The sequence below is a fragment of the Convolutriloba macropyga genome, chromosome 3 (genome assembly GCF_964194025.1).
Source record: "Convolutriloba macropyga chromosome 3, txConMacr16.3, whole genome shotgun sequence".
In the NCBI taxonomy this organism is placed as follows: domain Eukaryota; kingdom Metazoa; phylum Xenacoelomorpha; order Acoela; family Convolutidae; genus Convolutriloba; species Convolutriloba macropyga.
The window spans coordinates 57882984-57901631 of NC_134470.1; the positions used below are offsets into that span (position 1 = coordinate 57882984).

The 18648-nt window shown below is 33.1% G+C and overlaps 1 protein-coding gene across 4 annotated transcripts in view; it reads left to right on the forward strand.

Moving 5' to 3' along the window:
- The window catches only part of LOC142336309 (cytosolic purine 5'-nucleotidase-like), a 59530-nt gene that overhangs the window by 31772 nt on the left and 9110 nt on the right, over positions 1-18648 (forward strand). For 3 of the 4 annotated variants that reach the window (XM_075385049.1, XM_075385045.1, XM_075385046.1), the window contains exons 2-4: positions 8003-8193; positions 11828-12241; positions 13054-13295. In XM_075385049.1, coding sequence (XP_075241164.1) covers positions 8010-8193; positions 11828-12241; positions 13054-13295 — 840 coding nt within the window. In that variant the 5' untranslated portion in view covers positions 8003-8009. Of the gene's footprint in view, positions 1-6016; positions 6196-8002; positions 8194-11827; positions 12242-13053; positions 13296-18648 lie in introns of those variants that run through there. The other variant, XM_075385047.1, reaches the window with a different exon arrangement.

Below are 18648 nucleotides of genomic sequence, written 5' to 3' on the forward strand. Positions count from 1 at the left end.
TAAAGATGTTAATTTAGGCCAAATTTGAACTTCACTACGGCCTGTTGTTAAAGGGGACTGGATGACTCGGAAAACAGTGTGAAAATCATGAGAACATTGGTTAAAACACAAAACAGGTAGAAATTAATTCTCAAGAAATTGGATGGGACTTGTGATTAATGAGGCTAAGTTACAAGATGGCTAAAAGAAGAGAAGGGACGAAGTTGAAAATTAGGGTTTTGTAAATATCTTCAAAGTTATAAAAACTGACGTTCTAAAAACTTGGACCTTGGATTATTGAAAACTGGCTTTTCTGTAAGATGCGTACAAGACAAGGTACGAAAAGATTTGGCTCCAATACAATCCGAATTTTATTTGTAAAAGTTCACAATGAGAACAAAAGTGGCCTTGCTATTGCTGCATGTCAACTCCTGATTGTTCCCGTTATTGTTCAGAATCTTAATGTGATATTTGGTTTGGAAAATAAAAACTTTAAATATCAAAAATGAATTATGCATTTTGGATTTTAAAGATATCTAAATTAGCGGAAGGCTGCAAAATTTTCTTTCCTGAACACTTTGTTAGGAATCGAAAGTTAAAATAGCGCTCATCCGAGAAAACAATTGTGTTAGCATTTCTTAGGTCTTAGCATGAAGACCTGTTCATTCTCAGAATATGGCATGCGACTGCAAAAAGAACATAAATAAAGGCAAAAATCGAATGAATATTTTCAGAATATGGCTAAGATTAATCTTTAAATCGTTTTGAAGATTAATCTTACGGCGAATTTGGAAAATTTTTACTAAAGGACCAGATTTGTTGGCATTTTGCATGATTTTTTTTTGTATTTGACTTCTGGATTTTTTAGCAATAAAAATTGAATATTTACAACATCACTGGCTATATAATCATTATTATCTATGAAGCAATCGAAATCTGATTATTATCTTTACTGTCACTATAGGATTGTATACTACAATTGGGTGTTCTTATTGGACGTGGAGCGATAGAAAATTTTGTTTTATCACATCGTAGATTTTTCAATCAAAAAGATTCGAGATGTTTTATAATTCCTTTGTTTTTTACGTCAATTTTAGATGATCAATTTTCATGTTTGATTAGTGACATGAGGCCAATTGGAAATATATTTTGTTTTGTAATAGCTCAAGGTTTTGGATAACTATTGGCTATTATGACTTTGAACAAAAGATAGATTCTTTGAACTTTACTTCTTCTCACTATTATATGTCAAATTGTAGCTCGGTCTCACTATTGTCAGGTGTTATCTTCTTTCCAAAAAAAGTGTTCGGGCGTTATGTTTAATTTTTGGATTTACGTTTTGATGTTATGATTTTGCATAAAAGTTTTGTAGTATTAGTCTTTGTTCATAATTGTGGTTTTTTTTGAAGCATAGTCACGTTATCAGTAATGGCAGTTGCGATTGGCGTTTTAAGGGGGCCCAATTGAAAAAGTAAAAAGTCAGGGAATAGTTTTTGTTTCAATGGCTTTGACACTTTAGTTGAGTTTTTAACTTTTGCTTTTGTTTGCTGATCTTTTCTAGTCATAAAGCTCATTCTGATTAATGGCAGATATTATAAGAAGAAAAAAGACAAGCAAGAATGGGGAAAAGGTCATGTTTTCATTTTTACTGGCTTTTTACTGAAAAGTAGAGTAATTGCTCTCTTGATCATTTAGATTTCGCTAATTAAAATGATGTTTGAACCAGTGTCCAACACTTAGTATTTGAGTAAATTTAAAAGCAAATTGTCTGCTCAGCTACATTTACACCTGGTTTAAAGTTTAGATGAGTAAAACCCTATTTCTCAGGTTTTCTTCCCTTGAAACAAAACTTGTTGCTGCCTACTGATTGAACAATTTAATTTTTGGATACTGTCTCAGCTAGCCTCTTAACTCCCTACATTATATGGCAAATATAAAAGAAATACAGAAATGATTTTTTTTCTGGATTAACAGAAAAGTTGTACAAGATGTTCCGTAATATCAGAGAGATGCTTTCATTTAGCGGCTGAAATAACTTGCAAAACTGAATTCTGCACATAATGATCCAACACCGCTCATCTCAGTTTTGTCTTAGTTGTTTTGCCAAATGAGGAAGAGATAGGAAGCCTTCATGGTTTCGAATGCTGTTAGAAAACAATTGGTATAAGTAAAATTTTTATATTGAACTCAAAACAGTAAAGGAGTTAAATAATACCACAGTAGCTACGAGACAAGACAGACAACAGATTGAATCAGCAAAAGACATTAATTACTGGCAAAACTCAGTAGATTTTTTAACACTTAATATTAACTTTTCAAAATACTTAAGTCAAAATAGCAGCATGTAAATTAAATGTTAATAAATTATCTAACTACAAAGCAGACGGGAGCTCTGTCTAAGGAGACACGGGAACAATTCGACCAAAAGAAGAAGAACCAAAATGATCAACATTCAAAACTTCATTGAACTTTTTTTGAAACCAGGTAACCTCAAAAATCAGAACTACCATCATGTATTAAAATTTTAGTTTGATTCATTTGTAGCTCCTTCGGATGTCAATGGACGTGCAATAAGTGAGACAGTCAAGTGTACAAAATTATAACAAATATAAGCAATGCTTAAAAACGCACATTTAATTTACGGAAAAACTATTGTAGTTATAAAACTATAAGGCAGTATCTAAAAAGATTAATTATGTTAATTTGGGCCAAATTTGAACTTCACAACGGCCTGTTGTTAAAGGGGGCTGCATGACTTGGAAAACAGTGTGAAAATCATGGGAACATTGGTTAAAACACAAAACAGGCAGAGATTAATGTTTGATTCACAAGAAATTGGGTGGGACCTGTGATTAATGAGGCTAAGTTACAAGATGACTAAAAGAAGAGAAGGGACGAAGTTCAAAATAACGTTTTTTAATATCTTCAAAGTTAGTATTTGAGTAAATTTAAAAGCAAATTGTCTGCTCAGCTACATTTACACCTGGTTTAAAGTTTAGATGAGTAAAACCCTATTTCTCAGGTTTTCTTCCCTTGAAACAAAACTTGTTGCTGCCAACTGATTGAACAATTTAATTTTTGGATACTGTCTCAGCTAGCCTCTTAACTCCCTACATTATTTGGCAAATATAAAAGAAATACAGAAATGATTTTTTTTCTGGATTAACAGAAAAGTTGTACAAGATGTTCCGTAATCTCAGAGAGATGCTTTCATTTAGCGGCTGAAATAACTTGCAAAACTGAATTCTGCACATAATGATCCAACACCGCTCATCTCAGTTTTGTCTTAGTTGTTTTGCCAAATGAGGAAGAGATAGGAAGCCTTCATGGTTTCGAATGCTGTTAGAAAACAATTGGTATGAGTAAAATTTTTATATTGAACTCAAAACAGTAAAGGAGTTAAATAATACCACAGTAGCTACGAGACAAGACAAACAACAGATTGAATCAGCAAAAGACATTAATTACTGGCAAAACTCAGTAGATTTTTTAACACTTAATATTAACTTTTCAAACTTTTCAAAATACTTAAGTCAAAATAGCAGCATGTAAATTAAATGTTAATAAATTATCTAACTACAAAGCAGACGGGAGCTCTGTCTAAGGAGACACGGGAACAATTCGACCAAAAGAAGAAGAACCAAAATGATCAACATTCAAAACTTCATTGAACTTTTTTTGAAACCAGGTAACCTCAAAAATCAGAACTACCATCATGTATTTTAGTTTGATTCATTTGTAGCTCCTTCGGATGTCAATGGACGTGCAATAAGTGAGACAGTCAAGTGTACAAAATTATAACAAATATAAGCAATGCTTAAAAACGCACATTTAATTTACGGTAAAACTATTGTAGTTATAAAACTATAAGGCAGTATCTAAAAAGATTAAATATGTTAATTTGGGCCAAATTTGAACTTCACAACGGCCTGTTGTTAAAGGGGGCTGCATGACTCGGAAAACAGTTTGAAAATCATGGGAACATTGGTTAAAACACAAAACAGGCAGAGATTAATGTTTGATTCACAAGAAATTGGGTGGGACCTGTGATTAATGAGGCTAAGTTACAAGATGACTAAAAGAAGAGAAGAGACGAAGTTCAAAATAACGTTTTTTAATATCTTCAAAGTTATAAAAACTGACGCTGTTGTCAACTGAGGCTGTTTAATACGTTCAATTATACCTGCATTACAAAGCATGAAGACCTGTTAATTATCAGAATATGGCATCGAATATGGAATCGAATACTCAAATAAAAACTGAAGTGTGTAAGCCATTGAAATCGGAAGATATTCATTCGAATGTTTTTTTTCGGCCTCTTTTCAACGGCAATAGGACTGCTCACTGATGTGACATTGTGACGCGAGACCAAAGTGAACCATAAATATAGGCAAATTTCAAGAACTACAGGTTTTTATGAAAACTCGTATCAAAGTCATAAAACCATTAGTTAAAACCGTTTAACAGGTTGACTTATCTTCCACTCGAAAAAAGATATGACCATTTATAAATGAGACTAAGCTGCCAGCTAACTGGATTAAGATCGAAAAAGAGATAAATTTCAATAATTCATTTTTAAAAAACAAATGTGTTCAAATTCATAGGAGCCGTTAGTTATCAACTGAAAGCATTAGATAGTTTTTTTAATACCTGTTTCGATTGCTAATTGGACCTTTGATTATTGAGACTAAGTGAAAATAGTACTAATAGAATAACAAATTAAGGCAGAAATTGAAATTTTGCGAAAGCTAATGGTCGGAGCCATAACAACCATGAGCTTTTCTCAAATCATCATTTTCAGTGGGCCTCATTTAAACGTAAATAAGCTCTCTCATCAATTGAACTTGCATATGAAAACTGGCTTTTCTGTAAGATGCGTGCAAGACAATATTTGAAAAATAAAAACTTTAAATATCAAAAATGAATTATGCATTTTGGATTTTAAAGATATCTAAATTAGCGAAAGGCTGCAAAATTTTCTTTCCTGAACACTTTGTTAGGAATCGAAAGTTAAAATAGCGCTCATCTGAGAAAACAATTGTGTTAGCATTTCTTAGGTCTTAGCATGAAGACCTGTTCATTCTCAGAATATGGCATGCGACTGCAAAAAGAACATAAATAAAGGCAAAAATCGAATGAAGATTTTCAGAATATGGCTAAGATTAATCTTCAAATCGTTTTGAAGATTAATCTTACGGCGAATTTGGAAAATTTGCTCTAAAAGGAGCACATTTGTTGGCATTTTTATGACTTTTTTGCTATCGAAATCTGATTATTATCTTTACTGTCACTATAAGATTGTATACTTTGCTGAATAACGTGACCTCTATTTAAAAAGCAACCATTGACATTGAAACCCGCTGAAGACCCGTTTGCGTAGTGTCAGGTTTTGAAAGGTAATTTGAATTTTTGACTTCTCTGCTTGCGGATCTTTTTTTGCATGCGTGAGGGGCGTCTTTGTGCGCGAAGAAGTTCTTTCTGCTGGATTATGACTAATTGAAATAATTCTAAAAATTAAACTAAAAGCGGATATTCCTATGTAAAAATTAGTTTCGAAACTGTTATTTCTAGAGGCCTTAGGAAGGATCTGTTTCAAGTTTTCAGGTCCGCCAAACAAAATTGATCGAAGCGCACTCGCTGTGAATGACGTAATTCACAGTCACGTTTTCTAACCAATAGGTTTCATTCACCGCACAATAAAGCCTGATATTCAACAATACGTCACTCGAAGCAAGTATTTGAGCTAATGTAATTCCTTTCGTTTAAGTGCGTTTAGTAAAGTTTTCTGATGCAACTGAAATTTTTGTTTGCATCAGACCATTAATATTCACTTTTGACTTACTGATCCGATTTTCGATCAATTGTTCATTTCAACGAGAAATCGTTGAGTTGAAAGGGAAACAAGAAGAATTTGAATAACCCTTGCTTAAATTTATTATTCATTCTTGTGTGAACAATTATAGCAATAAATTTATTGTTAGTGGCTTTTGTTGAAACTGGGTTGTCCTGTTGAATAGTAATGGTAGGAAAAGTAATAATTCCTTACAGATTTACTCGTCTTGTAGGAATTTGAACGTTATGAAATGGAAAGTTTTTGAAAGCTAATAGCCTATGATTTGCAGCATTCTGTTACTTGGTGTTTGTATTCAATTTACCTAAGATATATATTTGACTGAACAAACTTTTAGAGGCTATTGAACCCCTGTTTTCTGAAAGGTAACTAATTTCATATGCTTATACACATAAACTACCGGGTATTTTTGCACTGGTGTAATGACTTTCACAGCCTTATAAGAGTAGAATAGCCATTTCGAATATTTTTTACCGTAAAATTATAATATGTTTTATTGGGCAGCGTATTGATGTTTGAATTAAGAGTTCAAAAAATTGTAAGGTCTGTTATAAACCAATACACTATTATTGTTCCGACCCCAGTTTGTGTGGAGAGGAACTAAATGCTCAACTGGTTTTTTGTTCAGTCAATTGGCCGATCGATATTTTAATCGCAGAATGTTGAGTGGTAGCTATCATCAGAAAGACCTTCAGCCGTAGATTTTCAATTTGAATTTAATTTATTAAATTTGAGATTTTTTATATCAAATAAGTGGTTTAAATTATATTTACGATAAGATTAGGAACAATTGGGTGTTCTTATTAGACGTGGAGCGATAGAAAATTTTGTTTTGATCTCATCGTAGATTTTTCAATCAAAAAGATTCGAGATGTATTGGAACGGGGTTTTTATAATTCTTTTGTTTTTTTACGTCAATTATAGATAAGTCATTTTTCATAATGTTTGATTAGTGACATGAGGCCAAATGAAAATATATCTTGTTTTGCAATAGCTCAAGGATTTTGATACCTGTTGGCTATTATGACTTTGAAGAAAAGATAGATTTTTTGAACTTTGCCCCTTCTCAGTATTATCGATCAAATTGTAGCTCGGTCGCACTATTGTCAGGTGCTATCTTCTTTCCAAAGAAAAAATTGTTCGGGCGTTATATTTAACTTTTGATTTTATGTTTTGATGCTATGAGTTTGCATAAAAGTTTTGTAGTATTAGTCTTTGTTCATAATTGTGGTTCTTTTTTGAAGCATAGTCACGTTATCAGTAATGGCAATTACGATTGGTGTTGTAAGGGGGCCCAATTGAAAAAGTAAAAAGTCAGGGAGAAGTTTTTGTTTCAATGGCTTCGACACTTTCATTGAATTTTTAATTTTTGCTTTTATTTGCTGATCTTTTGTAGTCGTAAAGCTTATTCTGGTTAATTGCAGATATTATTGTTCCGATTGAGTTTTAAAATGGACCTTTTTAATGTCGTCAGTTGATAGCTAATGTTTTAATGTCGTTGATAATACGAGTTTTCATATCTTTTTTGATATTTGCTCATATTTTTGAAGTCTTGTCACATTATCACAATAATGCCAGTTCAGGTTTGCGTTGAAAAGAGGTTCAATTGAAAATCTACACAGTTTCCAGTTAATAGTTTCTTGTCCCTTCATTTGTTAGACAATTATGACAAAAATATGTATGAGCAGGTTTGGAACTTTTGTGTGAACAAACATTGCCGAGCATCCTTGTTGTTTTCTTCGAATGATTACACTTCCTAGTGGCTCTGTAAAGATACAGATTACAAGACGCCATCTATTCCTTTTACAAATTTGTGGGGGAGATCATAGTATTTCTTTATTTAATGCCTTTTTATCTGCTTATATACAGTAACTTGAACTAGACCAGTTTCTTATAGAATGAAAAGCAAACCCATTAGAACAAAGCAAACCTTTTGTTGAAAACCGCTATCACAATTTCCATGTTCAAATTAATGACTACTGAAATTTAGTAATCGAGTGTGAGTTAAATAAGCACCCAGGCTGACGTGCGCGACCCAAGTCAGCTTTAATCAGACTGACGTGGGTCGCGCACAGGGGTTACCGGACCGAAATCGCTCTTAGAAGGCCAACTTAAATCGGGCTACTACTGGTATCATCTCTTTGTCAAGTGTTTGAAATTTAAAATTTTCAGGCTCGAGATGGAAAATTGTCGTAAAAACAAAAAGCGTTCGCCACAACAACGCGTATTTGTTAACCGCAGTCTGAGACTGGACAAGATAGACTACTATGGCTTCGACATGGACCACACATTAGCTGTTTACGTCACTCCAGAATTCGATGAGCTTTGCTTTCAACTCGCCTTAGATGCTCTAGTCAAACTGGGTTAGTAATCGATAACTAGTTTCTTTAACTATTTTTCAGCCAAACATTTGTTTTCAATTCAGTGACTATATCAAAATCTGCAAAAATTTGAATTTTAGGCTAGCATTTTAAATTAAGTGGGCTGTTACAAACCGGCGCAGAGGAATGAAATTCCTCAAATACATTTGGGAAAATGAAATTCCTTAATAGTGTAATTTTAAGACTGATAGTAACAAGGAGGCTCGTTAATGTGCGTTTGCACATGATGTTCCGACCCGCGCTCATCTATATTTTTGAATTAACGGTCTTTTGCCTTACATTTTTGACAAAGCGATAATCAAAAGTAGATAATTGAGTTCAAAAAAAAAAACGTTACACAACCAAACTAATAATTGAATTAAATAATGCCATGCCTCATTACAACGATATCTGCATCGAAAAGACTACGAGAAAAAAAACCACAACTACAAAAAAGCAAAAACAAAAGTTTCACGTCAAAAATTCAATATCTAATTTTAAAAGCACCCAGTAACAACGTCGCATTACAATTAGACAAAATCCTCCTAACTACACGAATTTAATTTTTCCTAACTACACAGCAGATGGGATTTTTTCTTAATGAGACTAGGTAACAATTCTACAAAAATAATTAGGCGAAATTCGAAAATCAATCAACATTTTTTAAAGCGAATAATTTCAAGTCTCAAAAATCAATAGCTTTCAACGAATTAATCCTCAATAAATTTACTAAAGAGTCATGATGAAACCAATAGGACCTGTCTTTGATTGGACTAAGCCATAGGAACCGACTATAGATGCAGAAAATTACAAACATTGCGAAAACACAAATTAGTGAAGCCATTAAAATCATTAGCTATTATCTGAATATTATGTATTTTTATTTCAGTTTCCATTTATAATAATTCAGCTAAATACATACTGAATGAATAAAAAAAGTTCAATTGGGCCACCTTTGAAAATCATTGGGATCTGTTATTACGCGATTGTGCTAAAGCAAGAGAAAAAGAAACACAAATACACCACTCACATAACTTTTCATGAAAACACATTGTCTAACAAACAAAACATTAGTTACATCATAATATCAGTAATGATGTTATTTTTTAAAATACATGGGACCTCTCAATGACGAGAACACGTTACAAGTTAATGAAAACAACAAAAACTGAAAAATGTATATTATAAACTTGAAGGCTAATCGCTATAAACAGTCTTCATCGGGTAACATTATCCTCACTTACATGCTTATGGGACCGGTCAGCATTTTACGGCTACCTAAAGAATAAAAAACAGGCTAACACAGCAAATTCAAAAAAAATTGAGCGAGGAAAGTGTCGAAGCCATTAAAAATGAACTTTTCAGTTGAAACTTTTCCAATTTCAATTAATTTCTAACAGCAATGGGATTTTTCTTTTTAACAATTTGACTACAATAAATCAACAAACATGAACAAACACATTAAAACAACAAAATTTTTTTGAGAAAAACCGTAGTAACAACGCCATTAAATTCAATAGCCTTCATTGGGAGCTAATAATTACGCTAAGTTATGCCTCGGTGAGACAACGAAAAGATCTAAAGTTTGGCATTCATAACGCATCAATAAGACATTACAAAAAGTCATTGACTATGAAAACAACAAAAAACACAGGCAAAATCGAAAAAATTGGTAGAAAAGTGCGCGAGGAGTGTGGAAGCCCTTCACACCATAAGCTTTTCTCTGAAAACTTTTTGTATGAACCACTGAACGTCGTCATCTCTAAGCCCATGAAACTATCTATATTGCGATAATGTGTTATTATTCCAAAAGGAACCAGAATTAAGAAAGAGATCCGAAAATTTTTGAAAAAAGTTATTAAAACTCACGAATTGAAGTCATAACACCAATAGTTAGAACATAAAACCGCTAACTAGATTAATATTGGTTGAATTAAAAAAGAAAGGTCCGGTCATTACTGAGACTGACTTACAATTCACGATCTAAGGGTTAAGATCGTTTAATGTTAAAAATTTCTCGGAAAATTATATTTAAAGTCTTAACAGCCATTAAATCCAATAGCTTTCAACGGAAGCTAATAAACACGTTCAGTTGTCCCTCGATTGAACAAAAAGGATATTTTTCATGCATAGGTAATCGATAAGACATCACAATAAGTCTTATGACTATGGAAACAACAACAAATACAGGCAAAAAGAAAAAATTCAGTGGAAAAGTGCGCGAAGAAAGTGTCGAAGCCATTTAAACCATAAGCTTTTCTCTGAAAACTTTGTCCCATATCCATTGAAAAAATTCTCTAAGCCAATGGGAGATATTAATATCAGGAGAATGTGATAAGATTTCAAAAGGGACCAATAAAACAAAAAATCCAATTTTTTTTAATTTCGAAATTTTGTAGCATTGAAATCATAACAAATAATAAGAAGATAAAAACGCTAACCAGTTTAATTTTGGTTGCAGTAGAAAGTTACTGAAGTTGACATACAGTTCACGAAAATTGTTTATGATTGGTTAATGTTAAAAAAATTTCTCGAAAAATCATTTATAAGGTCTTAACAGCCATTAGCTGTCCACTCAAAGCTTTAGATAGGTTCTCTTAATGCTCATCATGAAACCTATTGCACTTTTAGGCAACGAGTTTATGCCATAGATCTCCAAAAATTTAGTAAAACCTCAAAAAACTCAAAATTTCATTTAAAATTCAGAGTCGTAGCCAAATAAAACGAGCGATTCTTTGAAAACGAAATTTTTTTGTTCATTGGGCTTCATTAGTCTGTGAATCAGGTTTATCATTAACGGAACCTTGGGAAGAAAAGTGACTAGTCTCTATGTGACATAAGAAAACAAAAAATTATGAATTTTTTAAAAAGCTCTGAAATAGAATTTGATATTTTTTTTGATAGTGAACTTCCCTATGACAACAGAACTAGTCTTTTTTTATCGCCTTTCGTCTATTAGGAACTCAATATTGATTTTTTTTGTGGCGTGAAATGTAATTTTGAATCAAAATTTTATATAAAAATTATCTTAATTTGAAGAATTGCACTAAATTACACATAAATTACACTAAAAGTGAACAAAAAATCACATGTTCACACAAAACTTAAATCCTCGAAAAAAAGGAAATTCAAAAGAATCTTTTTAATTTCGAATTCTACGCTGGACGAGCTTTTTAATGATACCACTCACAATTCTCTACGATGAATATATCGATCGGCCAAAATTGACTGAACAAAAAAAAACCCATTTGAGTATATAGTCCCCCCCCCACAAGTGGGGTCGGAACAATTAAGACTATTTTGTTTCATTGAAATTATCTTGGGGAAGAGCTATGTTTCTGTAGTAAATTTGCCTAAGATCGATAGCATCAATTGTAGTAAAAGCCTGTAGACTTGCAGTTTTATTTTTTCTAACTGATAACTGACAAAGACAAAGACTGGTTTTAACACTATTCATGACAAGCATCATAGATGAAGTCATCGTGTATTTTGTCTGGCGAATTAAAATTGATGACAAAGAAAATTGATGAAAAGTTGCATTAAAGTGATAATTGGAACCTCTTTCATGGAAAGGTGTAGTGGCTAATCAAGTTCTTGAGTCAAATTTCATCCGAGTTGTCTAAAAAGATGTCTTTAGGTTATCCTGAATCTATTCGTGACTTCAAATACGACCCGGCTTTCACACTCCGAGGACTTTGGCTAGACAAAAAGTACGGAACCTTGTTAAAAGTTGACCCATACGGCAATATTCTCAAATGCAGTTTTGGTCGCCGATTTTTACGCTCTTCGGAGATTTCCAAAATTTATCCGAACAATTTTGTTACTGTAGACAAGGACATTTTTATCTTAAATACTCTGTTTAACTCGCCGGAGTCGTACATTTACGCTTGTGTTGTGCATCATTACGTGACATGTGGTGAATTTGACGTGGAAAAAGAGGGAGTGAGGAAGGACAATGTGTTCATGTCATTCAGAAATATCGCCACCGACATCAGAGCTGCGATTGACGGAGTACATAGCGGAGATGGCCATATGAAGTCATTCATTTTAGGTAAAAAAAAGTTATAATGTACCTATAATTAAGTATGACGCGAGAATTAAATTATTTAACAGATCGCACCCCCCATCAAGCGCACGTGCTATATTACGGCATTGTGATTTACTGTGTAATGAATCGTGTAACCAAAAGGTCCTGAAAGATGGCTTTCATAGCTTGTTTAGTTGTAAGGTTATCGCACTGGTTTTTCGTACCTTGCTGATGGAATAGTCGGATCTTTTCATCTTTTTGGTTTGCCTCACACCGCAGCTTAACGGGAGCATATTATTTGCACCCCCGCCGTAGCATCTGTGATTTTTCACATGATGCATTTCAATGTAACAATGGCACGCGATCTGTAACTGGTGTGCTTAACGTACTGGAGTGGCACAAGCGGTAAAGATCCGAACATTCTAGTAGTGATGTCATAAAATACCGCTTAAGAATTGGCTCCTTGATGAATCAGATAACGTTTTATAATAACAAATTGAACGTCCAGATTTTTTCGAACAAGGAACACATGCATGACTTTGTTATTGAACTTGTGCATTGTTTTGAGATCCTGTCATTCAAAATTTAATATAATCAGCTGAATCGTTTCTTCAATTTAAATCACTAGTGGTCTATAATAATCATTTGAAGTCCTTTAGTGAAATTGTTGTCATTTGCCATGTTTTTGAAGTTATCAGACCAAAAGTCTCAGGGGGTGATATGATGCTAGTGAAGATATGTGCAGGTTTAATGATGAATAATGAATCCTATTTAGAATAGAATTGAGACTTTAAGTATCAAGTACACTTCTCATTTGTATCTTTTTCATTGGTTAGATCACCTCGACAAATATGTGGTGAAGGACATGAATCTGCCAATTCTGTTCCAAAGGATGAAGGACCATGGCAAGAAGATATTCCTTCTTACGAACAGTGACTACAAGTACACGAATGGAGTCATGACGTATCTGTTTGACTTTGAAGAGTTGGAGAACAAGGATTGGAAGAGTTACTTTGATTTGATCGTGGTGGATGCACAGAAGCCGCGATTCTTTGCAGAGGGAACCAGTTTGAGACAGGTAAGCATGACTATTTTAAACTGGATCAGTAGTGTCCTTTTAAGCAAAGTAAATAGTAAGGCTCCCTTGAACCCTCGATCGATTGGACCCTCAGTCTGTTCCTTAAAATTTAAGCACTTTTTTTTACAGACGAGTACTCGCGGAACCATTTTAATATCTGGCATTGATATCGCAATTTTTATCAGTTTCGATTGGTAAAGTTCAGCCATAGTCTTATAGAAGTTTTATAGAAATTATAAACATTTGAATCAGTCCAAAAATGATACTCAGAATGGAAGGTGATCCATTTCATGTCAATGAATTTCCGCCTCAATAACATTTCTAACATTTAACAAATTTTGAATTTGAACCTTGTCTAATAGTATTGAAACAGTAAAATGGTTGTTTGAAAACTATAAAAGCAGACTATGAGCTCTTGGGTGTTTTGATCTTCTCTTACCGATATTACGCTTATTTTGAGTTCTTACCTAACGTTGGAGAACCGCCGTTTAAATATCAAACTTGAGTAATAAAATAAAAATATGACAGCAACCTTAAACCTCGGTTTAGACCGTTATTAGTTCTCGTAGGAGAAAATAAACTCAATTAACCCCTTCTTTAACTGATTGCTGTGCAGTCCTGACTTTATGAAAATTGTTTGAGAGAATATAATAGAATTTCCAAATATTATGGTTTTTCGGTACTGATTCTCCAATTCATTTCCTTTCTTCCAACCTTAAGTAAGGTATGGACAAAGTCTCTACTTTTGAGCATGCAAAAATATGCCATAGAAGAGGGCATCTAGTAGTGAATTGTTCAAAGTTACCATTTAAGTTCTGTGTTATGTTTTTGAATCATTGTTAAGAAATGAAAAAGAAAGAAAAAAATTTTGAAAATGTTAATAAGTTTTTCATCTATGTTGTATACATCTGGGCACGCTGTGAAGTAGGTCAAACGACCTCGTTGCCTGTCCTTTCCTTGCTTGAAGATAAATAATACTATGCTGATCGTTCTGCTGTACTTTGCTATTCTATTGTAAACTTCGTTGTTCTTCTTTTTTTTTCTACTAAATCTATGCTGTTCTGTATTTATACTTTACAAGCGAGGATAAATTAACTCTCTCTCTCTCTCTCTCTCTCTCTCTCTCTCTCTCTCTCTCTCTCTACTAATTCAGCTTCTTTTTCTGCCAATTTTGACCTTCATAAATATTCATCATTTGACGTGAGTTGTATTGTTTGAAAGCCCTGGATAGTAGAGTATAACTGCAAAGAGGTCTTTGGAATATTGTTTTACATAAGATGTTAGGATTTTTCCCATAAATTTAAATGTTAAATGAGAAGAAAAATGCTGAACTGAATTCCATGCTTTTTAAAAAAAACTCATTTAATTGCTCTCGAATGAAGGTTAAAGCCATTTTCATAAACGTGTGTCTTTTTTATGCAAAATTTTCGCTTGACCCATTTTGTGCTTTTATCTTGCAACATTTTTAGTGACTTTTCTACGCTTGAGTTCTTTTTTTGAGTGATAAAAATGAGGTGCTCTCCTTATGGAATGATATTTGTTGTTAACATAAACGCGATTGCGAGCGAATAAGGATCAAAGACATTGTAGTTTAGTGGGTTGAGACCGCATCCTTGAGTTCCCTGATTTGAATCTCTGAGGGGTGGGCTGCTTAGCACCCATAAAACATTTTTAAGCGAGACTCCCTCTTTATTAAATTGACTCCGCATGTTCGAGAGCAGTTCATTCTGTTACTCGGTTTGATTACAAATTAATTCCAAAGAAAACAAAGTCGTGCCATTGGGAAATTTAACTTCTTCACTGCATGTATTAGGTGATCAAATTTTAACACGGCAAAGGATAGAGCTGTCAGGTATACATAAAATGGATTTATTTATTTATTGTCAGAAATTAAAATTCGAAGAGTGTGGTTTTATATTTGCTCATTTTCTTCTTTTTTGCTTGTTTGTTTTATATTTATTGTTTTTAGATTGCTTAGTTTGAAATTCTGTAGCAGTGATAGAAATCGGATGTAGATTTCATGTTGGTTCGCCCATTATGAAATAATATCATTACTGTTGCTCAAAAATATCGTTTCCGCTAAAATTTATTTCAAAGTTTTTTTGTTGGGATCCCCAAAAATAGTACCAGAATTCTTTTGAGCAAGATTTAATACATTGTTGCCACATAGTTGTGCCTTCTCACTTCAATTTTGTAAACATAAAAATGCGAAAAAGATCTGCTGATTTAATATTCAATATTTCATTCGTTTTTGTAGCTGCGCCTAAGATGTTTTCTCTGAGATTTTATCTTAAACCATATAACCAATTGTAGAAATATCTGATTTTTTTAACTCAATTTTAACTAAATTTTTTAAAATTCAGTCTCTCATTTAAAGTGGCACCAAATATGATTCTTCAGCTTACTTATTTAAATATACCAAAAGTACAGACAAGAAGTACATGTCCTAACACAATCGCTAATCCTAACACTATCAGAGAAGGGGCCAGTCGTACTTCACCCTGCTATTCGAGTGTTCTGGAATTATAAATTGCCCAGTTTTTTTGCAAATTTCAGTCGGTAATTATCTAAAATGCATAATTTAGTGTTGACAATTTAACATTTGTTGTTTGCCATTTTTTGTTTCGCTATCATTTGGAACAATAACTAATTAACGCGCTGCATTGGCAAGGATAGTTTTGGTCTCATCGCGTATTTTGAAAATCAAAAAATAATCGGATTGTATTTGGGAGCTGTTTTTTTTAAATTTTGTAAATCTTTTTTAATAACCGCCGCCAGTCTCAAATGGCTATTATTTAGGCGCTCTCCTTTTTACAATTCAAAGAATTTGAACTGTATTGGGGCGCTGTCTTTTTTTTGAGATATGTTCACACATTTTCATGATTTTTGAAGTCAAATTGGAGTGGTGATTTTGGTCACGCCAAAACAGGAAGTGAAGCGAGAAAGCGAGTGATTTTGCGGCGTGAAATTTTTCGCTCTTATTTAAAGTAGAGTGAGAAAACGGTGTCTGGACAAGAATTCGCTTTTTCGCTAGCGATTTTTTTGTTCACATGCGGCAATTTCACTTTGATTTTTACTGTTTTTTCGTTTTTTTGGGTCGTATTTTTTACTAAATAGTGTTTCCAATCCATTCATAGTTCATTCTAGGCCTAGTTTTTTGTATGAACCAAATTTTCATTTCTGATTTTTTTTAGTTTTCTTATCTGTTTTTTTAGAAATGGTTTTCCCTATTCACTCGTCTGTTCCAGGTCTAGTTTTGTGTTTAGTCCATGAAAATTCTTTGAATTGTACGTCATGACTTGTCCTGGTATATTTTTTTAAAATTCGCTTTACCTTTTGATAACGTTTTTCATAAGTCGTTTTTTAATTTCACATAATTTTCATTAATTTTACATGTCACGACTTTCAAGTTTGACTTACTCACTCACTGTTTCAACTAAATGGTTTTTAAATCCATTCATTCAATGAATTACGCAAGATAGTGAATACAGTCAAGGTCAAAAGAGCAAAATCAAAAGAGACGGGATAAATCGATAAAGCCCGGTCATTGAGAATTAGGTTGTCAAAGATCATTTGAGCGTTTGCTAGCTGACATTGGTACTAAGCGTATTGGCTTTCAGTTTAGAAGATGAATTAAGTGTAGTTTTAGAATCCAACTGAAACTGCACGCCAAATGGAAACAAATGGAAGTAGTATTCACAAAAATGTTTTTTTTTTTAAAATTTGTGATTTTTAAATCTCTGCTAAATTTGAGGTTTTTGTCTTTGTAAGTAACATTATCGTATTAATGAAAAGGCTTAGTGACGTTGAAAGAAGTTTCAGTTTAGCATATGTATTTGTGTCAGCGAATAGAGCCCGATTTTAACGGTTCTGATATCGTTTTCTCGCAAAAATGTAGTTTTTTTTGCCTTTTTTGTTTTTAATAGTCTTATGATTATATTATGATGACAAATGTGTTGGGCTTCATATGAAGTGCTTTTTGTTATACCAATTCAAAGATAAGGCTTTAATGAATTTGGCAATAGTTTTTTTTTAAATTTGTCAAAAGTGTTGTTTTTGAATTTCTTCTCTTTGCAAATTTTACCCCATCCAATTTCTGTTGTAGCAAACAGTAAACTATTTATTGAATTTTGGTTTCAACTGATGATTTTATGGCGTTGTCACTGTGTTTTCATAAAATTTCCTGATACTGGTCAAAATTGGTTGTTTTTTTATATTCCCTCCAATAAAAGGTCCCATTCATGTTCAAGTGAGACGAAAAAATTTTTTAAGATACTGGATTATGTTTTTAATGGCTTCAACCCTGTGCTCTTGTAAAATCTTCTATCTGTCTGAGTTTGCCGGTTTGTGTTGTTAATTTGTTAATTTGTAGACCCATGACTTAATTTCACTAGTGATAAGTACACTGCCCCCCCCCCCCCCCCCAATGAGTTAAAGGAGAATCCAGGTATTTTGTGGTTCAAGGCTTACGTTTTTTGTGTTGTTTGAATACATTTGGTTTTAAAAAAATCGTTAATTTTTGGACTGCCGTTTTCCAGTCTTATTTCTGTAAACTTGTGATTTATTGTCAGGTCGCTTACTTTTTCTAGTGAATTTAAATTTCATCTTTTTAGCGATTGTGTGTTTAATAATAATTCTCGTATACGTCATTTTTGTAAAATTTTTGCGATTTATGGATTTTTGCCCGTTTTGGGGTTCTTTTTTGCATTGCAACATTAATGACGGGTGATATTGGCTTTCATTTAAAGCGCAATGATTATTGTTTTTAGTGAAAAACATGGTTTTAAAGGCATCGAAACCGATTTCTGGGAAAGGTTCAATTCAAATTCATGTTGAAACTTTGCATGTTTTCTTTGTTCTTTTCGTATTAGTATGACGTGTTATGGATACTGACATATCTCAATTGCTTCGTATGGTTGTATAAATGAACTTAGTTAGCAATATCAGTTAAAGCTAATGGTTTTAAAGACTTTGAACGTGTTTTGAACTTTTCACTTTCGATCTTTTTCGTACAACCGAGTTTTTTGTACAACCTGCTCTTTAAAACTTGACCTGATCTTTAAACCTGTTCTAACAACAGTAATATGAGCTCAACAAAATTAGTTTCTAGTTTTACCATAGTTATTACCAGGAAGTTGAATATGGTCAATTTTGTAGTCGAATGAAATGTTTTTGCGTCATGTTATGCGTTGACCCCTTTGCTTGCGCGCAAATCTGTTCGACTGGGCTAAATTTGTCAGTCTTATTACAAAGATTGTCAGTCTTATTACCTTTCGTAACAATATCAACTCTATTGTGTAACTGAAAAAGACCCACAAATGAAGCCACCAGAAAAATTTTAACTGCTTTAGTC